The sequence below is a fragment of the Aquarana catesbeiana genome, linkage group LG13 (genome assembly GCF_042186555.1).
Source record: "Aquarana catesbeiana isolate 2022-GZ linkage group LG13, ASM4218655v1, whole genome shotgun sequence".
Classification (NCBI taxonomy): Eukaryota; Metazoa; Chordata; class Amphibia; order Anura; family Ranidae; genus Aquarana; species Aquarana catesbeiana.
The window spans coordinates 234441219-234465526 of NC_133336.1; the positions used below are offsets into that span (position 1 = coordinate 234441219).

General features: G+C 43.8%; 1 protein-coding gene across 1 annotated transcript in view; it reads right to left on the reverse strand.

The window, feature by feature from the left end:
* The window catches only part of LOC141116714 (ribonuclease inhibitor-like), an 82610-nt gene that overhangs the window by 43589 nt on the left and 14713 nt on the right, over nucleotides 1–24308 (reverse strand). The window contains exon 3 of the mRNA XM_073609107.1: nucleotides 20092–20256. Coding sequence (XP_073465208.1) covers nucleotides 20092–20256 — 165 coding nt within the window. The remainder of the gene's footprint in view (nucleotides 1–20091; nucleotides 20257–24308) is intronic.

The following is a 24308-nucleotide window of genomic DNA, read 5'->3' on the forward strand; positions in this document are numbered from 1 at the left end:
TTTCTTTCTTCATTTTCCAAAACAAATGAGAGCTGCAAAATACTCACCATGCCTCTTAGCAAATAACTTGGGGTGTCTACTTTCCAAAAAGGGGTCATTTGGGGGGGTTTGTGCTATCTTAGCATTTCATGGCCTCCGAAACTGCGATAGGTAGTGAGATGTGAAATCAACAATTTACGCCCTTTGAAAGCCTGAAGGCAGTGATTGATTTTTGTGGTCCTGTACGCGGCTAGACTGCCAAAAAGTCTCACACATGTGGTATCACTGTACTCAGGAGAAGCAGTATAATGTATTTTGGGTTGTAATTTCACATATACCCATGGCATGTTTGAGCAATATATGATAATAAAAAAAAACTTTGTCACTTTCCTGAAGCTTCTGTCAAAATCTAAAATACTCCATGGACTCAACATGCTTCTCAGAAAATAGCTTGGGGAGTCTACTTTCCAAAATGGGGTCATTTGGGGAGGGTTTGTGCTATCCTAGCACTTCATGACCTCCAAAACTGTGATAGGTAGTAAGGAGTAAAATCAAAAATTTACGCCCTTAGAAAGCCCGAAGACAGTGAGTGGTTTTCGGGGTCCTGTACACGGCTAGGCTCCCGCGCCAAAAAGTCTCACACATGCGGTATAACCATATTTAGGAGAAGCAGCACAATGTATTTTAGGGTGTAGGTCCACATATACCCATGGCATGTGTGAGCAATATATAATTTAGTGACAACTTTGTATAAAAAAAAAATAAATTGTAATTTTGCCGAACCTTGTGGCAAAATTTTAAATATTCCATGGACTCAACATGCCTCTCAGTAAATAGCTTGGGGTGTCTGTCCTGGCATTTTTATGCCCAACATAGAAGCTTATGCCACACATCACCCAAAAATTTTTTATTAGAAAATGACTTTGAAATGTAAAGGAAATTTGTATGTTCTGTATATAATTGTATTCTATTTTGTATGTATTGCACACGGCCCTCACTGTGCACATGGCACGAACAATGTTTCCATTACATGGTTGCATTCTTTTGAGTTCTGATTAGAATTAGTCTGCCTATGTTACGTACCTTGTTACCATAAACATACAATTGTAATATTAATGTGATATCTACGTAATCATGTGTTTAAAACCTTCAATTGTGTCTGTTCCCTCCTTCAGTAGTTATTATTAATTTGGAACTACTAATCAATATGAGGATAGGATTTGCCTATCTATAAAAATTCCATGTCAGATGGTGAGCCAGCCAGGAGGGCATTTACATGTAACCCTGAGAATCTGAAATGAGGAGCTTGAGATGATCCGGGAATTTCTAATAATCAGCCGACTGAGGTAAGCATTTTGCTTACATTTGAGTTATCAGACTTCCTTGATCGGTAAGGCATTTTTGGGACAAAGGGTACCTATTTTACTCCCCTTAATCAAACTGTATTTATTGGTGGATATATGTTCTGTTGTCACTGTCTACTGTCCATCAGAGTGTTATAGAAAAGAAAGGGAAGAATAGTGCTGTTCACAGGTATATGTAGTACAAAACTGCTAGATAAAGTAGTTTAGAGGCAAGAGGGTATAGGCACAAGTAGAGAAGAGAGAAGACCGGTCAGTCATTATGGGCATTAAATTAAATAGGGGAATGAGGGGTAAGAGACCCTCAAAAATGCCCAGCGCAAGAGGAGCGCTATAAAATATATGAACCGAAGGTGCGGTTCCATCTACACTGAGCCCCTAGATTAATGGTTAAAGTGGACAGGGATCCACAATGGGTAATTGGGTTACCACCAAAGTCATCAGTGACTAAGAATCATGCAGAGTAAACAGCTAGAGAAACAGCTATCTATGTGAGCAGGGTAGATCAAGGGTGACAATTAACACTAGACAGAAAGGGACATTTTGATGTTAAGTTGTGGGATGAATTTGGGGTCAGGCACTACAACTAGTAAAGTCAAAACAGAGAAATGAGAGATAAAACAATACTTTATATGTTGTCAGAGAGAGAAGATGGGATGAGCACTATGGTGCTCATCCCATCTGATCATAGAAGCTAGAGTATGTGAAGTATGGGATGACAATACATGAGATGCAAGGGATATCAGAACAAAATAAGGAAAGCAGAATTTAAAGCAGGGAAATATTAAAGAGAGGTAAAAGAAAGTGAGAGAATGATATACATGTGTTGTGTACAAATGGGAAAAATGTAAGTGATTTTAGAGAGATATTCGTGTACGTGTGTGTGAATGCTGGAACCTTTAGTTCTATCTCTTGTGTGTGTCATGTATGCAGATGTGACCCCCTCCTTTGCGCTCTCATGAAAGAAACTAGCTGGGATGAGAGATCAGTGATAAGCTGGAAGGACACCATGCCAATTTCTGTTCTTTAGACAACATTTATAACAAAATTTGCCAGGTTAATTAATCTAATGATAAACAATGTGATCACAATTATTTTTGAATCTGTTTTCCAAACTTGGTAAAATGAAGGTTACATTTAACCGTGTATTACACAAATTGAATAACCTTTGATAGTGGAAACACTGCATTTAAAAAAGGGAAATTAGGTAAAATGTCCTAATTTAAGGAAATATTTCTATGGATATGTATTAGAATTAGGATGTGATATTGAGATTATCACTTGAGTATTAATTTCTGATATAAGTTTAACAATATTATTAATAAATATAGATATATTGTAACTGGTTTAGACAACCTTTGGTTGGAAATGAAATCCAGGTCATTGGGGAAATTTGTAAAATGGGATTAGTTTAGATTAAGATAACAAGTTTGTAATTTTACATTTATAAAATAAACCCTTATTGAGAGAAAAAAGATTAAGATGTTAATTGGAATACAGCTGCCATATTATTTAAGAAAGCCAAGATGGATGGGATACATAAGAAGTTTTTCTACAAAAATGAAATCTAAAGGTCTGATAATAACTTGATCCATGATGTGAGAGTAATAAATACAATTTAAATATAACAGACCCATCACATCAAGTCCACACACCCTGTTAGGATAGATGCCACCTGCAGCCAATTGTATAGTTTTTGATGTGGCTGAGAGCTTTCTGTTCTGTCATATACAGATTGTTTGTCCTTTTGTTTTTATTTATTTTTATTTTTGAAATCCAAAGCAGAATGTGTGGATTGTGAAATGATGTGCCCCTTTTCCTTGTAAGTGCAGTGGTATAAGCAGAAGAATACTTTGGATTTATTGGACATCTCTGCATGTCCGCAGGGTATTGTTATCATTAATTATATTATGACATCAGGAAAATAATGTCATATGGAAACTAAGGACTTGTGTTATCTAGCTAAAACTAACAACAGAGCAAGCAATGAGAAAATTATAATATTGCCAGGAAAAAGTTGTCTTTTTGAAACATGAAACTGATGTTCTTACACAAACAGCATGATAGAAAACAAGCCATTGTAATATACAAGCTGGACCCAGTAATGAAGGGTTCACCCCGATATATCAGAGCTGTAGCTTTATGCAAAGGTGCTATTAGACAAAGTTACAGGCATTATTTTGGTCAAATATTTCATTTTTAATGGTCCCACATCCTGCGCAGCAAATTAACAGCTAACTAAATGTTTGTCCAATGAAAAGTTCAAAATATGAATTTGTTTTGTTTGTTTATGTACAAATCTAACAATGAAAAATGTGTACATTTGAATCCTGCCACCTTATTGCCTATATTGGAGGAAGCTGGAGACAAAGAAAACCACGTGTTAAAGTGATGACGTAGGAATCAGCTGCTGTGAGCCCAGTGCAGGACACACTCTCTGAAGACCCAGATATTAATTTTTTTGTAGATTTGATCCAGTTTTTTACTGAGTATGGCAATACCCATACTGAGTATGCAGTTTATCACCCAGATGAAAAACTCTGTATTCAGAGTCATTGGATCCTTTTTCCCCAGCTCAAGAAGCAGACCTCTATGTTCTAGCAAGCCTGTGAGCTATAAGAAAAGAGTATGAATTTATATAGATAGTCGACATATACAGTCAGGTCCATAAATATTGGGACATTGACGCAATCCTAAGCTTTTTGTCTCTATACACCACCACAATGGATTTGAAATGAAACTAACAAAATGTGCTTTAACTGCAGACTTTCAGCTTTAATTTGAGGGTATTTACATCCAAATCAGGTGAACGGTGTAGGAATTACAACAGTTTGTATATGTGCCTCCCACTTTTTAAGGGATCAAAAGTAATGGGACAGATTAACAATCATCCATCAAACTTTTACTTTTTAATACTTGGTTGCAAATCCTTTGCAGTCAATTACAACCTGAAGTCTGGAGCTCATAGACATCACCAGACGTTGGGTTTCATCCCTGGTGATGCTCTGCCAGGCCTCTACTGCAACTGTCTTTAGTTGCTGCTTGTTCTTGGGGCATTTTCCCTTCAGTTTTGTCTTCAGCAAGTGAAATGCATGCTCAATCGGTTTCAGGTCAGGTGATTGACTTGGCCATTGCATAACATTCCACTTCTTTCCCTTAAAAAACTTTGGTTGCTTTTGCAGTATGCTTTGAGTCATTGTTCATCTGCACTGTGATGCGCCATCCAATGAGTTCTGAAGCATTTTGCTGAATATGAGCAGATAATATTGCCCGAAACACTTCAGAATTCATCCTTCTGCTTTTGTCAGCAGCCACATCATCAATAAATACAAGAGAACCAGTCCCATTGGCAGCCATACATGCCCACGCCATGACACCACCATGCTTCACTGATGAGGTGGTATGCTTTGGATCATGAGCAGTTCCTTTACTTCTCAATACTCTTCTCTTCCCATCACTCTGGTACAAGTTGATCTTGGTCTCATCTGTCCAAAGGATGTTGTTCCAGAACTGTGAAGGCTTTTTTAGATGTTGTTTGGCAAACTCTAATCTGACCTGTTTTTGAGGCTCACCAATGGTTTACATCTTGTGGTGAACGCTCTGTATTCTCTCTGGTGAAGTCTTCTCTTGATTGTTGACTTTGACACACATACACCTACCTCCTGAAGAGTGTTCTTGATCTGGCCAACTGTTGTGAAGGGTGTTTTCTTCACCAGGGAAGAATTCTTCGGTCATCCACCACAGTTGTTTCTGTGGTTTTCCGGGTCCGGGTGTTGCTGAGCTCACTGGTGTGTTCTTTCTTTTAAGGATGTTCCAAACAGTTGATTTGGCCACACCTAATGTTTTTGCTATCTCTCTGATGGGTTTGTTTTGTTTTTTCAGCCTAATGATGGCTTGCTTCACTGATAGTGACAACTGTTTGGATCTCATATTGAGAGTTGACAGCAACAGATTCCAAATGCAAATAGCACACTTGAAATTAACTCTGGACCTTTTATCTGCTCCTTGTAAATGGGATAATGAGGGAATAACACACACCTGGCCATGGAACAGCTGAGCAGCCAATTATCCCATTAATTTTGGTCCCTTAAAAAGTGGGAGGCACATATACAAACTGTTGTAATTCCTACACCATTCACCTGATCATCTTGTTCGTTTCATTTCAAATCCATTGTGGTGGTATATAGAGCCAAAAAGATTAGAATTGTGTCAATGTCGCAATATTTATGGACCTGACTGTAGAGAGCTTTTGGTTCCATTTGAAAGGCCGAAGTTTGTTTTTACTTCGGCAGGTAAACCAATCAAGCATGCTAAGTTAATTTGATTGACTGTTTTCAGGCTCCCAGGTTCTTGCTGAGGTAGCCATACTAACATTAAAATTCACACATGGAAGCAGACCAGGCGACTAAGGATGCTGCATTACAGCCCCAGACACTTTCTGGGTCTGTGCAACTCACAGATTCCACCCTAGTTCTGGCCCAGTATAGCTGGGATTAATAATTCAACTTTAAGGACCCCAGAACGAAAAGAATAAGTGCTCCACAGGGGGCAACGTCTTATGAAACACCAAAACAGTATATATATATTTTTTTTAAGTTTTTTACACTATTATTTGTAACTGTAAAGGTTCCAGGTTAGGGTCTCTCAAAACGCGATGACCATCTAACATCTATCGAGACCCTGTGTGAAAGTGTGCCCTAGGACCGTGCTGTACCCTATGCTAATACTCCACTAGTGTTCGGTAGCAAGGAAAACAGTCCCTGATGCAGAGACCAGGTTGGCCAGGACAGGAGGGACAATAATAGCAGGTGTCATGCCTATGTCCGCATTTCCCACAGACACAACCTCCTTTTTTGGGTGATCTTTGGGTAGGGGTACTAGGGAGGACATCCGGAAAATGCCTTTCATGCTGCTGGCCCACTGCATTTGGACTGGGAAATTGGGCCACAGCACCTTCTGGATACAGAAGGGCTTGTTATGATCTCTTCCTGGAATTTTAGGAAGGATCCAGTTCTTCCAGACGCTTTGTATAGTACATAAGCATTGAACAGAGCAAATTGGAATTGGTATACAGACACTTTTTTGTACCAGCGCCTGACCTTACGGGCAATTAAGTACGGCCTCATCATCTGGTCATTGAAGTCCACCCCTCCCATTTTAGGGTTGTATTTATGGACACAGAGGGGCTATGCAACAACACCAGTCACTGTAGTAATTTGGTCTGCATGAATGGAAGACAGAACTAAAACATTCCGTTTGTCCTTCCATCTCACGGCAAGCAATTCATTGAACCTCAAGCAGGCTCTCTCCCCTGTCTAAGTCGGGTATCTACAAGCCATTGGGGGAAGCCCCAGAGATTAGATCGCACGGTGCCACATGTGCAAATTCCTAATCGAAAGAGGTATCTAAAAAGTGGCACGCTTGTATAAAAATTGTCCACGTATAAATGGTACACCTTTCTGAACAAGGGTGACACCAAGTCCCAAACAATCTTGCCACTGCTCTCTATGTAGTTTGGGCAGTCATTGGGCTCCACACTCCTATCTTTTCCCTCGTAAACCAGGAAACTATATGTATAGCATGTAGCCTTGTCACAGAGCTTATACATCTTGACCCCATATCTGGAACGCTTGCTGGGGAGAAACTGTTTGAACACAAGGCGGACATAAAATTTAATCAGGGACCCATCAACGCAGACATCTTGATTGGGAATAACCAAGGCTCCAAATAGTTGGTTGAAGTGGTTTACGAGGGGCCGAATTTTGTGGAGCCAATCGTATTCAGGGTCACCAGAGCACGACAGAGTTCATTGTAGTTGAAGTGCATGAACTGCAAGATTTGCTCATATTGAGTCCTGGCCATGGCAGCAGACAACTCGGGCATATGGTGAATTGGGAAATTGGACCAATATGACTGCAACTCACTCTTTTTAGTCATGCCCATAAGGAGGGATAGGCCCAGAAAGGTCTTAAATTCTGGGAACCGTAATAGGTTTTTAGCCAAATTCTCTGGCAAGGGTCAAATTTGGAAAATTGACCAGCATATAAATGGCTTTGGTCCACAACAGATCTGTACAGATTTTCCATGAAAAACAGCTCATAAAAGTCAAGGGAAGTAAAATGCACCTGAATTCCAGGTTGGCCAGTGAATGGGGGAAGTACGGGCGCTGAAGAAGTGGTGGGCTGCCAATCAGGATCTGCAAACGCATCAGAAAGGGCACTGTGGGGTCTAAGGGCCTGTGTTCGAATTCTTGGTGGCTGCGGGACACTACTTGTGCTAGCCACAACACCAGCTTGAACTGCAATTATGGGAAGCGCCACATTACCAAGTGTTACTACAGTGCTGGTTTGTCTACGACCAGGATGTACTAAGCCGCCGATGCTTGCCAATTTACCTGAAAGTTGAGTGGCACTAGTACTGGCTCTCTGCTGCATATCTTCTGCGTACCTTGATGCTATACTGACTCTCATACTAACTAGCATCACCCGTGACACTAATACAGTGATCAGAAAAATAATCTGTATACTATACTAGTGACACTGTGACAGGGGGTGAAAAGGTTAACTGGGGGGTGATCAAGGGGTTAAACTTTTATTCGGAAAAATATGGGAGGTGGTACCCCAAACCTACCTGGGACTACCACTAACTACCCCTAATGCTGTTTAGTGTCACAAGTGACACCAATACGGTGATCAGTAAAAAAATCTGAAAACTGCACTTGGTGAAACTGTGACAAGGAGTAAAATGGTTAACTTGGGGGGCGATCAGGGGGCTAACAGTGGGTTAAAAGTGTGCCTTTGTGTCCTGTAGTCAGTGTAGTGGTTGTGTACTCACAGTAGATGTCTTCTTCCTGCACACTGGAACCAAAAAGGGCTCCAGGAGCGGAGATCACATCACTTCCTCTGCCTGTGTGTACATTACATAGGCAGAGAAGGCTCTGTCATTCGCCAGAACAGATCAGCAGGTCCAGGCAAGAAATCATTGGCCTGCACCTGTAGAATGATTGGTTCTGAAATGAATCCGAAGTACCTGTACATTGTTTCGCGCAGCTGGGCCGCCCTGCCACAGTATATGTACAGTGGGCGGTCCGGAACTGGTTAAAGTAATGCAGTGCTGTATCACAAAAAATAGCCTGTCATTAAGGGGGTAAAACTTTCCGGCCCTTAAGTGGTTAAAGGCACAGGGGCACACTGGACACCCAGCACATAGCACAATGGCAGCAAAGGTACCCAGTGTGTCCTTGACCAAATTTAAATCTAGAAATATATTCAGTGAGCAACAATCGGGCATGTTTTTAAATGCTTCCTAGACCATTAATAGAGAGGTCGTATCAGAATTAGTTTAAAAAAAGAACTTCCATTCCATAACTAATCATTCAGTGTCAGAGGAAACAGTCAACCAGAATTGGTTTAGCCTCCAATTCAATGTCGGGGGCTTTTTAAACGGTGTCAACATGACCCAATAGGGAGAGTGATATGACAGCAGATGAGGGCTAAACCCCGCAGCCTGCAGTCTGGGGATTAAGGTATAGGAAAGCCAGATAAAATCAATCTGAGACATAGAAGGGTGGGAGCTAGGAAAACAGGAGTAGGCCTGTTGGCTGGGATATAAATGCCTTCCAGGTATCAACAAGAATAAAGCTCATTAGTAGGCACCTGAACCTGGTGTCATGGTCCGGCTGAGGTGTCCACGACCCCAGGCTCAGTCTATCCAAGCAGGAATTGGCTACCATATTGAAATCTCCCAGCCATATAGCCGGTATAGACGGATGTTTAGCCATGTATGATAACCCTTCACTGAGAAAAGTGGAAATATGGTGGATGAATATACCAGGCTAATATTAACAATAAGCTTCCTGCTATCTTAGCATATCTGCCCTGGGTGTCCAATACCACTGTCTGAATTTCAAAGGATACTGATTTAGTTATAAGCACTGATACACCCCTGGAGTAGGCGGTAAGGGTGGCATGAAATGCCCACCCGATTAAAGGTCGCTTCAGCGCCCGCTACAGGGAACCTTCCATGCGAGTTTCAAATAGGACTATAATGTCTGCACACTGTTCTTTTAAAAAGAACAAAGCTGCAATGTGTTTTAGTTTGTCCCGTAGGCCGCGCACATTCTACGTTATGAATTTCAACTGGGCCATGTTAAGAGCACAAAATAAGATAAAGATTTAATGGACATGGAGACCCCAGAACCAGATAGTATTGGTTGAGCATATTTTAGGGCATACCAAATAACTAGTTCATAGATGTGCTTTTGCTATGAAGACACGAGGAGGTGCTCTCTGAGGTGTTTTTTAGCTGGCATTTGGTGCGCACGCTCCACAAAAAATGATTGTGAGAAGGCTTTCTGCCCGTACGTAGTAATGAGTAGCTCTTCAAGAAATGTAGCAGGGTTATCGCCCTCTGAGCCTTCTGTGAGGCCTATGAAACGTAGGTTGTTTCGCCTCGTACAATTCTTGAGATCATCATGCTTCTCTTGAAGTTGAGCAATATGGCAGCTTGTCTGGCTCGCTGAATCCTGCAGGGGAGGAAGGGCATCCTCAACGTGGCTCAATCGGTGCTCAGATTTCCCAACGGTATCCCTTAGCTTCTGTACATCTTGATGAAGCAGTGAGATGTCTACCTTCACCTTCCCTATCTTAGTGGTGAGAGAGGTTTGTCAGGCAAGATCGCCTCGAGAATCTCGCTTTTGTCAGCAGCCAATGGGCCTAAAGAGGAGGACGGACATCCGCCATCTTTGGCCTGTGGGCCCCTGTCCTGGCAACGGAATTTATCCAGTTTTGCGGCTGTATCTGTTTTTCTGTCTGTAGGTGACATGCCTCTACAGTACACCAGAACACTGCAGGTATATTTCTGGGCAGACAGCTCAATGAATCAAGGACAGGATGAGATGAAAAGTATACTGCCAGCGAGGCTCAGCTCAAACACGTCGTAACGCATGCTCCAGGCCACGCCCCTCCCCTGACTAAATTTACACCAGTAACAAAGAGTTTGCCCCTGCCCCCACCTATAACTGGCCTTCACAGCAAGGAGCACTTGTAAGGGCAAACACATGAAAGACAAAACCAGAGAAAATTACCAGCTCAACTCAAAAAACAATCCGCTTACCAACTAAATTCACCTGTCCTTACTTGTGTAAATTTGGTCAGGGGACACTCTGGGAACCTTTGCTGCCATTGTACTATGTTCTAGGTGTCCAGTGTGCCCCTGTACCTTTAAGGAGGATTGGGCTACCTCCAGGCACACCTGCCCCTTATCTATCCATTATAATGCATGTGCTTCAATTGTGGAGACCCTCATAAATTTAGAGGGTTAGGACTGCAAGTGATACAGGGTGCCATGAAGAGGCCTTGCAGCTTATGCATGCATTTGCAAATGTGTGCTAACTAAACCCCTGTTTTTAACGCATACTGTTGGACAGGGTAATTCGGTTGGTAAGCAGACTGGTTGGTGAGTTGAGGTGGGAATTTCCTTTGGTTTTGTCTTTCATGTGTTTGCCCTTCCGTGCGCACCGTGCTGTAAAGGCAAGTTATAGGTGGGAGCAGGGGCCATCTCTTTGTTACTGCTCCCACTGCTTGCACCAATTCTGCCCAAAAACTTACCTGAAGAAACCTATTTCGTTTTTTTCATGTCCAAAGTTAGTGGAATATTTCCATCTGGCTTGGGGATTATAAAGTAGAACCCCAACACATTTTGGCCACTGAAACCAACCTGATTACCCCCTGTAAAAGAAGGTGGTGCAGTGCAATATAAAGCAATGATTTTTTTAAAGAAATATTTGAATGCTTAAAGAATGGAGGAGGATCTCAGAACTCCAACTTATAGCCCTGTGCCATGAACCCATCCATTCACTATTTCCTCTCTCCGTGTTTCTGTGAATTTCAGCAACTGTCTCCTCAACTGAGAGAGGATACACCACTTCCTAGCGGGGTGGACTTAGAGTCTGACTTTACAGACTTAAAGGAGTTGTAAAGGCAGAAGGTTGTTTTATCTTAATGCATTCTACGCATTAAGATAAAAAAAACCTTCTGTGTGTAGCAGCCCCCCCAGCACCCCCCAATTACCTACCTGAGCTCCTTCTCTCCCTAGCAATGTCCATGATCCCCTCAGCCATCCAGTACACTCCTCCTGATTGGCTGAGACAGGGCAGCGGCGCTATTAGCTCCCATGGCTATCAATCAAAGTCAGTCAGCCAATCAGGGGAGAGAGGGGGCAGGGCCAGGTCTGGGCTCCATGTCTGCATGGATACATGGAGCTCTGACTCAGCTTGGGTGACAACCTGTAGCAAGCTGGTGGCTGAGGGGCACTCAAAGGAGGGAGGGGTTAGGAGCAGCAAAGAGGGACCTGAGAAGAGGAGGATCTGGGCTGCTCTGTGCAAAACCAACTGCACAGAGGAGGTAAGTGTAACGTGTTTGTTATTAAAAAAAAAAGCAAGCCTTTACAATCACTTTAAGGGCCCATTTTTGCTTGCAAAATTGACCGGAGGCTTCCTCCTGGAGGTTGAGACTTGAGATCAGTGAAAAGACTGCGGAGACAGTGTTGCCAATCTACCAGATTGAAATTTACTGACACAACACCCACAATTTACTGGCACTGTCATGTTTTTATTGGTATATCTAAACACAGACAAAATGACAGTTTTAAGTGCAAATTTCAGTATTTATGCTACAAACAAGTAGAATATGCAATTATCAAGTGATTTAAGGTAGATATTAGGGCAAACACATATTTCTTATTTTATTTTCGATAGTAAATAAGTAGCTCAGGGAATTGACTCTCACAGTGACACTGACAGCAGTGTGCTGCAGCACAGATGATGATGCCACCTCACCAACATGACATGTCCCCTCCTGGCATGGAGAGTCAATGACCCTTTCTCTCCATGCCAGGTGGTCCCTCCAGTGTCCACTCCCAGCTTGCCTTTCCCCTGTTCTGCAGACCTGCAAATGAGGCTCCAGCTGCTCCGTTCCCTTGCATCATGACTTCATGTGACACACTGCTGGCACAGGCCGAACACACTGTAGCAAGTACTAGGATGGTTTCGGCCAAGCGTCACAGCCATATTTTTTACTGGCAACCTTTTTCATTTACTGGCAGGAGAAAAGTGCTAATTTTTTACTGACTGCCAATAAAAATACTGGTGGTTGGCAACACTGCGCAGAGAGGAAGCATATCCTGACGTAGAAGCAGCAGATGCCCTATGAGGAAGCTTACCCTTATTCCTAAGCATGAGAAGAGAACATTTTCCGCCTGAGATCTTCTGAATATATGACTCCAAATCCGCTCTATATAAGCAATCCTCATGTTGATAACTTCTTAGCAGATCAGCTCCCAAAGAACTCTGCGCATGTGAAAGGCTAACAAAAGTAGGTGCGAGATCTGCTGGATAAAATCTTTAAAAAAACAAAAAGACTGAAGGCAAATCCTCAACTGAATCCTCCTCAGCACCTGCAGAGTCTTTCTTAACCAGGTGCTTTACTCAATCCTTAAAACTCTGACAGACACAATGGCTGCCACCGCCAGCTGCATAGTATCCCCCACCAAAGCAAAAGATGCCTTCGGCAAGGTCTCTAGACTTTTACCTGCTGGATCCTTGAAGACCTGAACTTTCTCTACCAGACAAGTAAGATTCGTGTTAAGACAAGAAACTAAAGCATCCACAGAGTGTATACATCATCTTTTAGTGAACTTTTCTTCCATTGGAGGGATCAATCTCTTGATCCCTACAGGTACCATTAAGAATATGGCAATGCTTGTCCAGAGCGCTGCACATAGGTGACCATCACCTTCTGACACTGGTGAAAAAACTGATATTTTCCTTGGGAGGCAGTGTTCTAGAGGGTGGGACTTCCTGTCTTTGTTTGCCAGTAGGGATGAGCTTCGTGTTCGAGTCGAACCCATGTTCGACTCGAACATCGTCTGTTTGCCCGTTCGTCGAATTGCAAACAATATTGGCCGTTCGCGCCAAATGCTTGTGTCGCGTCACGGCCCATAATTCACTGCGGCATCGCAGTGCATTGCTGGCTGATGATTGGCCAAGCATGCACTATGACCCGCATGCTTGGCCAATTACAGCACCGTCAGTAGAGAGAGCTGTAATTTGCCAAAGCCAGGGTGGCTTTGGCTAATTATGGCTCAGGGGGTTTAGAACACGCCCCACACTATATAAGGCCGCCTACACGGCGGCCCTGTGTAGTGTGTTTCGGCGTGCTTAGAGAGAGAGAGAGACAGTGTCATTTTATTTGAGTTAGCTAGATTAGGCAGGACAGTCAGTGAGTTAGCTGCACTTACAGTGTATTGTGTATATATATGCATCCCAGGTGTTGTATATATATATATACATACAAACTGTATTCAGTTTAGCTAGATCCATTCCTGTTATCTTCCTACTGACAGGCAGGCTTGTCTTTTTACAGTATTTACAGCTACCTGAAGAAAATTGCTGGTGTTCTTTTGATCCTATTAGTACCACAGTCAGGCAGCTAGACTATTTAGTTAGTGTAATGTGTCCTCCTCACAGTGTTCAGTTAAAGCTACAAGTTAGTTTAGTGTGACCTCTGCACAGTGTTCAGCTAAAACTACAAGTTAGTGTAGTGCGTCCTCCTCACAATGTTCAGCTAAAGCTACAAGTTAGTTCAGTGTGACCTCTGCACAATGTTCAGCTAAAGCTACAAGTTAGGGTAATGCGTCCTCCTCACAGTGTTCAGCTAAAACTACGAGTGAGTGTAGTGCAACCTCTGCACAGTGTTCAGCTAAAGCTACAAGTTAGTGTAGTGCATCCTCTGCACAGTGTTCAGCTAAAACTACAAGTTAGGGTAGTGCGTCCTCCTCACAGTGTTCAGCTAAAGCTACAAGTTAGTGTAGTGCCTCCTCCTCACAGTGTTCAGCTAAAACTACAAGTTAGTGTAGTGCGACCTCTGCACAGTGTTCAGCTAAAGCTACAAGTTAGTGTAGTGCATCCTCTGAACAGTGTTCAGCTAAAGCTACAAGTTAGTGTAGTGCGTCCTCTGAACAGTGTTCAGCTAAAACTACAAGTTAGTTTTTTGCGAGCTCTGCACAGTGTTCAGCTAAAGCTACCTGTAGAAGGTTGGTGGTGTTTTCCTGATCCTATCACTACCGCAGGCAGCTAAATAAGCTACAAGTTATTTTTTTGCGAGCTCTGCACAGTGTTCAGCTAAAGCTACCTGTAGAAGGTTGGTGGTGTTCTCATACTACAGGCAGGCAGTTGATTTTTGATTTTGCTAGCTGCAGTATCAGATATATCTATCTATCTATCTATCTATCTATCTATCTATCTATCTATCTATCTATCTATCTATCTATCTATCTATCTATCTATCTATCTATCTCTATATATATATATATATATATATATATATATATATATATATATATATATATATATACCAGCTTAGTGCAGCTACAGGGCAAGCAGGCTCTGTGTCTAGAGGCAACAGTGCTGGTCATGGAGACGGTGCATCCCCATCAGCACGTGGCCGTCAGACACGCTTGGCCTTTTTTCGGCAGCTGGCCGTGTTGTGCCGCAACATGCGGAAGATTTGGTCGAGTGGATGCCGTCTTCATCCTCCTCATCCTCTCTCACCCATGCTCAGGGTACTTTGTCTGGCAAAGCAGCTGCCAACGCGGCCTCTTCCCTCGGCTCAATAGCATCAGTGACTCCTTCCCTAGCCCCACCGTGTCCTCCTGAGGAGTCCCTCGAACTGTTTGACCACAGTGTTGGGTACATGCTCCAGGAGGATGCCCAGCGTTTAGAAGGCTCTGATGACGATACTGAGCTAGATGAAGGCAGTAACGTGAGCACGGACAGAGGGGGTGCCCAAGAAGGACAGCAATCTGGCAGTCATGCTCCCCCTGCTGCAGCATACTGCCAGGTTTGCTCCAGTGATGAGGAGGGAGGGGATGATGAGGTCACTGACTCAACGTGGGTGCCTGATAGGAGAGAGGAGGAGGCACATCACCAACGAGGCATGATGCCCTCCAGGGGCCAGTCTAAGGGCAGCACACTGACTGCATCACACCCCAAAGCTCCGCATGTGCAGGGCGCTGCTGTCTCTGCGCATTATTCCAAAAGTTCTTTGGTGTGGGCCTTTTTTGAGATGAGTGCATCAGATCGCACCGCTGCTCTTTGCAACATATGTCTCAAGCGTATCTCGCGTGGCCAAAACATCTCCCGCTTGGGCACCACATGCTTGACCAGAGATATGTTGACCTGCCATGCAGTTCATTGGCAAACATATCTAAAAGACCCACACCAAAGAACAAAGAGGACCTTCTCTTGCTCCTCATCAGCTGAGATCCCCAACCCCACTATACCTTCAGTCCTCTCTGAGACCTTCACTGAGAGGAATGAAGGTGTAGAATTAGGTGTGTCACAGCCAAGTACTTTTGGGCAATCTGCTTTCGTTACACCAACGTCAGATTGTACCAGGCAAATTTCCCTGCCCCAGTTGCTGCACCGCCGAAAGAAGTTCGCTCCCAGCCAGCCACATGCCCAGCGGTTGAATGCTAGCTTGGCAAAATTGCTAGCACTTCAACTGCTGCCTTTTCAGTTGGTAGACTCTGCCCCCTTCCGTGAGTTTGTGGAATGTGCGGTTCCTCAGTGGCAGGTACCCAAACGCCACTTTTTCTCACAGGAGGCGATTCCGGCTCTCTACCGGCATGTGGAAGGCAATGTCCATGCCTCGCTGGACAGGGCGGTCAGTGGTAAGGTGCATATTACCACTGACTCATGGTCCAGCAGGCATGGACAGGGACGTTACCTAAGTAAGCACATTGGGTGACTCTGCTGGCAGCTGGAAAGGATGCAGGACAAGGTGCAGTAGTGTTGGAGGTTGTTCCACCACCACACCTCCAAAATGCCACTACTAATGATTGTGAGACACCTCTCTCCTCCACCCTCTCCTCCTCTTCTTCCTCCATGGCCTCTACCTGTGCTTTGTCCTCGGAACCAGCGGTGCTCCATAGCCGTTCAAGGGGCTACGCAAGTATGCAGGCCAAAAGATGCCATGTGGTGCTTCAGCTGGTGTGCTTGGGGGACAGGAGCCACACTGGGGCAGAGGTTCTGTCAGCTCTGCAGGGGCAGGTTCAGAGGTGGCTGATGCCACGCCAACTTAAGGCAGGAATGGTGGTTTGTGACAATGGCACCAACCTCCTCTCTGCCCTCTGACAGGGACAAATGACCCATGTGCCCTGTTTGGCTCACGTCCTTAACTTGGTAGTGCAGCGGTTCTTGGGCAGGTACACGGGCTTACAGGATGTCCTAAGGCAGGCCAGGAAAGTCTGTGTGCATTTCTGCTGGTCATATAATGCCAGTGCTCGGCTGGCAGACCTCCAAAAGGAGTTTAACCCGCCCAAGAACCGCCTAATCTGTGACATGCCCACCAGGTGGAACTCAACGTTGGCCATGCTGCAGCGGCTGCACACGCAGCAGAGGGCCATCAATGAGTACCTGTGCGACTATGGCACCAGGACAGGGTCAGGGGAGCTTGTTTATTTTTCCCCACGCCAGTGGGCCATGATCAGGGATGCATGCACTGTCCTATCATCATTTGAGGAGGCAACGACCATGGTGAGCAGTGACAGTGCATGCATCAGTGACACTGTCCCCCTTGTCCACCTGTTGGAGCACACGCTGCGTGGAATAATGGACAGTGTTCCTGCGTGCCCGCCGATCACACAGGAAGAGGATGAGGAGGAGGAGGATTGTGTCGGTATGGAGGTGGAGCCTGGCACTCAGCATCAGCAGCAATCTTTAAGGGATCAGTCCCAAGAAACACATGGACTTTTACGTGGCTGGGAGGAGGTGGCTGCGGACCATGTCGTCCTTAGTGACCCAGAGGACTCCGGACCGAATGCCTCAGCAAACCTACGCTGCATGGCCTCCCTGATCCTGCAAAGCCTGCGGAAGGATCCTCGTATTCTTTGTATCAAGGAGAAGGACCAATACTGGCTGGCAACCCTCCTTGATCCATGTTACAAGGGTAAGGTTGCGGACCTTATCTTGCCATCACAGAGGGAGCAGAGGATGAAACATCTTCGGGAGGCCTTGCAGAAAGGTCTGTGCAACGCGTTCCCAGAGACTGGGAGGTTACAAACTCCTGTTTCTGGACAACGTGCTGCTGAGGCTTCGGTCAGTCAAAGAAGGAGCGGTGGAGAAGGTGGCCGTCTGACCGATGCGTTCAGACAATTTTTTAGTCCGCAGCCCCAAGGTATGATCGGTTCTAGCAACCATCGCCAGCGTCTGTTTTACATGGTGCAGGAATACCTAGGGGCAAGATCTGACTTGGACACCTTTCCCACCGAAAATCTTCTGGGTTACTGGGCCTTGAGGATGGATCACTGGCCAGAGCTTGCACAGTATGCAATTGAGCTACTGGCCTGTCCTGCATCCAGCGTTCTTTTGGAACGCACATTCAGTGCTGCTGGAGGCTTTGTAACTGATCACAGGGTGCGTCTGTCCACCGATTCGGTCGATCGACTGACCTTTATAAAAATTAATCAGTCTTGGATCACCACCAGCTACCAAGCACCTGATGCTGATGTAACCGAATAATTTTTTTTGAAATCTCAGATCCCTTCAAAGACTGCCTATGCTGATGCTGAGTGACTATCCTGAGTAATTATCCTCTTCCTCCTCAATGAGCACGCTGCTAGCTTGTAAGAACATTTTTGGTTCTTTGCAGCAGGGCTCGTTCCTGCATTCCAACTAGAGTATCTGTGAGGGGTTGCAGTGTTGTGGCACCAGCACCAGTGCCTAGGGTCCAATTTTTCAGCCCCTGTTTAACAGGGGCGTGTAATTACAATTTTTGATCCAATATTTCACAGCAGGGCCCGTTTCTGCGCCCACCAAGAGCGAGTGAGGACTTACAGTGTTGTGGCACCAGCACCACCACCAAAGGCCCAATTTTTCTGCCCCTGTTCGACAGGGCATGTAATTACAATTCTTGATCTAATATTTCACAGCAGGGCCCTGTGAGGGCTTACAGTGTTGTGGCCACAACAACACCTAAGGCCCAAATTTCTGCTGAGTATATAGGGCAGGCCCCTACTTTCAAACATCCAACTTACAAACGACTCCTACTTGCAAACGGAAGGAGACAACAGGAAGTGAGATGAAATCTACCCCTAGGAAGGGAAATTCTCTCCTGTAAGAGTTTAATATGGGAAAAACATTTCTCCTTTCCACTGATGCTTTATCACCAATCCTTGTTTCACAAAAAAACCCAAATTTTCAAAAAACATTTGTCATTGGGACAAAAAGTGAGGTGAAATCTTCTGAAGAGAAGCACAGACAGCAAAACAAATGTCACAGGGGTGATAACCCTTACCTATGTTTTCCAAAAAGCTTAAAATAGATTTTTTGGCTGGAGCTAAACACGTTAAAAATGTACCAGTTTAAAAAAATTACAAACAGATTCTACTTAACAACAAACCTACAGTCCCTGTCTTGTTTGCACCTCCTGTATACTGCTGTTCAGAGTACAGAGCCTGTATACTGCTGTTTCCTTTTTTTAATTTGGGTGCGGGGTTCCCCTTAATATCGATACAAGACCCAAAGGGCCTGGTAATGGACTGGGGGGGGTACCCATGCCGTTTTTCTCACTGATTTTCATCCATATTGCCAGGACCCGACATTACATTAAAGCCGCAAGCAGTTTTAAATGACTTTTTTTCCTTTAAAAATGACATTTTGTACAGGGACTGTTCTAAGCATGGGAAACACGAGCCACTTTATAGGCATACTACAGACACCCCCCAGGTACGATATTTAAAGGAATATTTCACTTTTTTTTTTTTTTTTACTTTAAGCATCATTAAAATCACTGCTCCCGACAAAACGGACGTTTTTAAAAGTTTTTTTTGCATTGATACATGTCCCCTGGGGCAGGAACCGGGTCCCCAAACCCTTTTTAGGACAATACCATGCAAATTAGCCTTTAAAATGATCACTTTTGATTTCGAACGTTCGAGTCCCATAGATGTCAATGGGGTTCTAACGTTCGTGCAAATTTTTGGTCCGTTCGCAGGTTCTGGTGGGAACCAAACCGGGGGGTGTTCGGCTCATCCCTATTTGCCAGTGTCCATTTCTCTATAGGTGGCACATAACCCAGGTAGTCATGTTTATTATGCCTGCTCTGTGTCTTGTGATGTACAAAAAAGAAAGCATGAACAGGCTCCTCCATCCACAGAAGCAAGGTAGATGGAGAAATCCCACCTGCTGGGAAATTGTAGTCTGATCGCGGAATCCAGCACTGTAAGAATACATGCATCAGTGGCTATAACCACTGACTAACAAACATTTTCCAACTTGTCTGCTTGACAGACATTAATCTAACAATCAAATTCTGTTGAACAAGTACAGCCGCACACTAGGAAATGTACGGAAAGTTCTGGACAGCCACCCACCGGGAGAACTGTCCAGAACTTTTCGTACATTTCCTGCCTGTCTCAGCATTAGCCAGCACCTGGGGCTTTTCTCTCCTAGAGGTAAAGGATTTGTTTACTCCGGTCTGGATCTACCTGTGCAGTGGAGTCTCTTTTGCTACAGCCACACACTAAACAAAATTTGGCCAGTCCCTGGTGAACCAGCCGAATATACATCAATCTATGGCCAGCTTTAGATTGGCTACTTAGGGAGTCAGAAAATTTGATTAATTTATTTACAATATAAGATTTTTAAACTGTCCCAGAATATTATTGTCTCAGTCAGTCCTGTTATACTCACTGCAATTCCTCTATCCGGCTTGTTGTCAGAGCTTCCATCAAATCCCTGAAATGAGGACCCTTCAGATTGTTATGTGACAGGATCAGTGTTCGCAGTGTCTGGTTGTTTCTTATTCCAGATGCCATGTGGTGACAGGAAATGTCTGTCAGGCTATTATTATCCAAACTGTAGAAGAGAAGCATGTTACCATAAGAAGTTGAATTTCTCCCCGGCAATGAATGTAACTATTCTCTACATGAATAGAACTAATTTCTCTTTAGTGTAATCATTTATATTAGATCACTTTATAAAACTCCAGGAAACAGAATGTTATAAGAAAAATGTTATAATGGAGTAGACCCCCCAATATTGCCATCCATGTGTAGAGACGGTGATATCTCCATACACAGGATGAGCACAGAATACCACTGACATGACTCGTATTGTGCTATAATCTCCTTGTGTATGGAGCATGAATAGTATCAGCAGGCAGTGTGAGGCCGGAATCACCATTGCTAGTGATTGGATGGGATGATTTGTATCTGATATTCTATTTATCTTTGCTGATAAGAGCTTTCTATTCATAGGAAGTAATGGGGATATCCCCGCACACTAAACAGTGAATATTTGTGTCGGATAAAATACATTTGTTTAAGGCTCTTATTGCTCTTAGTTGTAAGATTGACTTTCTAAAATCTCATGTATTTTAACCACCTCCTGCTGGCTGCACACATATATGCAGCCTCTCTGCGGGTGGACTTTAACGCAGAGTGGCCGCCTTTATGTGTCTAATGGTAAACAGTTTACTGTGCTGAGAGCACGCTCCCATCACAGTAACTGAACTGTCACGGGAAGTTTGTGATGCATACTAGTGATCAAGAGCATTCGATCTTGGGACAGCTTTGACAGGCAATCACAGTTGTCATATGATCATATAGGTCGGTGCCCATGGGTTTTCTGTGCGTCTCTCCAACCCACTCATCATCTGCTCGATAAGGGAGAGCAGACGGTGGATGTGGATGCCGGCTCTCCTCTCAACTGTGTGTATGGCTGCAGGCTGAGCACTTGTCTGCATGTGTAGGTTTTCCACCCTCACCCCCATCTCAGAATCTGTGTAGAGTGAGCCAATGAAAGGACTCAGAAGAGAAGGGAAGAGAGCGATGAGGACAGAGTCTGCGCCTCATGTCTGAGAGACACTGGGGGTATTTTGCCAGAGGAAGACAGGGTCTGCTGTGGGACATGCCACCACTGAATGAGACAAAGAGGGCTGCACAGAGAGGTCTTGCTGGTGATGCCTAACTGCCTACATCAGAGAGAGAATGAACCTGATACTGAGGCTGCCAGAGACCGCATGTGTGTAATCCAGCATTGAGAGACTGATCCTCTGGGACCTGATGACTGGATCCACTAACTGCCCAGTGTGTCGAACTGGACCTGCACCTGGCAATATTGGCGAGAGGAGACACAGGCCCCATTGCAAGTCGGCCAGTGCTAGCATTAAGGCACCAGGCACTTTGTCACCACCACCTTCAAGGTGTACCCCACTTAGTAGCACTTACGGATACCTGCATCTGGGGTGTCTCAACATAGTGCACTGAGGAACATGTTAAAGTTATTTTGGGTCTGATTTTGCTCAATAATAGTTACCTCAGATAACGTTTGGACTTATATTGATGCAAGTTAGGTATTTTCTCCTATGTTAGGCCAGAATTTGCATTATTAGTTCTGCAACTCTGAATTGTTTATTGCTTGATTCCAAGTTTTGCATTGTTTACCTGCTTTGATATAATACACTTGCTTAATGCATCATCTGGTAGTCTTTGGCCTAATTTCAATGCATTATTATACATCTGTGACTTACTAACATTTAAAGAGTTTGTTACCCCAACACTTCATAGTCCTGATATGTGCCTGCTGTACCATGTACTTGTATGAGAAAGTCTCCTGTTCTCTTTGTATTGCTTCCTTTATGTGAAATCCCTGTTGTTCCTGTCAGTCCCTTTGCTCTCCTATTAAAAACTGAACACACCAAGCAGGAGAACACACCGTGATCCGTTCTCTAGCTATGCTGGGAACTCAGTGTGCTCTCCTCCAATGATCAGACTTGTCCTGATATGCCCCCTTGCACAGCCATTCACTGGGAAGCTTAGTGTGCTGCTGCTTCTCCTCCCCCAGTTCTTCTTATGCAGCTGTGAACAAGAGGGAACATGATCACTTTTTAAAAAGGTAAAAAAGGTATTTATAATTGTATTTTTATATCTATTCACAAATGTTTCATTTCTATCTTAAACTGAATGGGTTGTTTTACAATGTGATTCTTTACAATCACTTTAAGTTATCCAGGTTCGAGTGGTCCTCCACCTCTAACCGGGTGTGTCAGTGGGGAACAGAGGACCCATCACCACCAGCAGATCTTCTGGGAGTAAGCGCTAAATTGGAATGTTTTGGCCTGCATCCACTCAGACCTGTTTCTTAGCCCGATCCCAGGCCCTGGAATCAGCCACACAGCCGCACGGTCCTATACACCACCAGAAAGTTATAATAACAGATCTCTGAAAATAGATTTCATATATTTCACATGGCTCCTTAATTTGCTGATATTGTTGTTCTCTAATATAATACAACAGAGCTACAACAGAGCTATACTTCTGAGGTCCTGAGTATCGTTGGTTTGTTGGTTTGTTATATTGTCAAAGTTGTTGGTGTGTAATATAATATGCCAAAAAAAGATGATGAATATTGTTGCGCTACTAGAAAGAAGTTATATACAAAATATAATAGCAGCCAGCATCACTGGTATAATAACCGTGCAAAAATGTAAACAGAAAAATAAATGCAGCGCTAAGTGAAGTGAAAACAAAAGGGGTGAATTACCACCCTAAATATATAAATGATGTGTATAGTAACGTATCGTACACGTAATGGTGATTACAAATCGCAGTAAATAAAATGAAAACACAAACTCCAGTTACTAGGAGCAATGTCCATGGTGCAATATGAATTCATCAACAAAGACAATGTAATATTTATAGTAAGGAGAAAACACATGTGAATAAGTGAAGTGGGTGATCTTCATGTATTAGTTAGACAGAGACTGATCGTTATATCAGCTTCTGTCCAATGGTCCTGCTGAAAAACCTTCTTCTATTAATGACTTGCAGCCAATCAGCTGTACTCAGCTCTAATCAGTGTATTCTGACAGCAGCAAGTCCTTACTGTCAGCATACAATGTCCCAGTGGAGGGATTCCTGCATCTACCTTGTGTGTGCAGATGCCGGAATCTATTTTTTTTTTCATTCAGCCCACTTGCTGAATATGAAAAGCTATGCTTGTGTACTCAGCTTTAGAATGTAAACAAGATTGATTAGATTGTATGCTGTTCTGAGCAGGGCCCTCTTAATCCTATTGTATTCCTTATTCTGTGCTTTCCTTCACATCGCCAAAACATTGAATTTCATCTGAACTATATGCTGAGAAATGTGAAGTTGGATTGAGGTCAGGAGGAGGGGGTAATGTGAGAAGAGAAGCCGACTATCTGACTGCTTGATCAGCTGGATCTGCCGACAGGGTTCCAGCATGAGTGTTTGCCTATGATAAAAAAGCAGGGTCTGGAGGATCGTATTTCAGGGAATGCAAGTCAGTGCCTCACAAAATACATCATAGACTGTGTTCTGCTTTAGACCATAGACTGTGTTTTGCTTTACACCATAGACTGTGTTTTCTATTATATATGATATTACATAAACTGTATCAAGGTATTCCGAGTATACCACAATTCGGTGCTTTTTCATGTTATTCATGAAGTTACTCGGGAAATCCAGAAAATCAGTACAATAGTATTAAAGTATTATAAGGTAAACGGCATATTATATTCATGGTGTAATATGAATTCATCAACAAAGACGATGTGATATTTATAGTAAGGAGAAAACACATGTGAATAGTGTTCTTAAGGCAAGTGGGTGATCTTCATGTATTCAGGGTCCACAAGTAAATAGAAGGGGTAAATACGCTTACCAGAAGGGATGGACACGCTCACCATATGGCGGGGTGTCATTAAGGCTTATGGATCTACTGATCCTGGGAGTGCTTGCTGGGAGGTGCTGGTGATGGGTTCCAGTGGTCACATCCGAAGCAGCCTTGGATAGGAGATGGTTTATGGATCCTCAATGGATGGATGGGTTCCCCTCTTACAGTGAACAGGCGGCAGAGAAGTGCAGCTTTCACCACATCAGAAA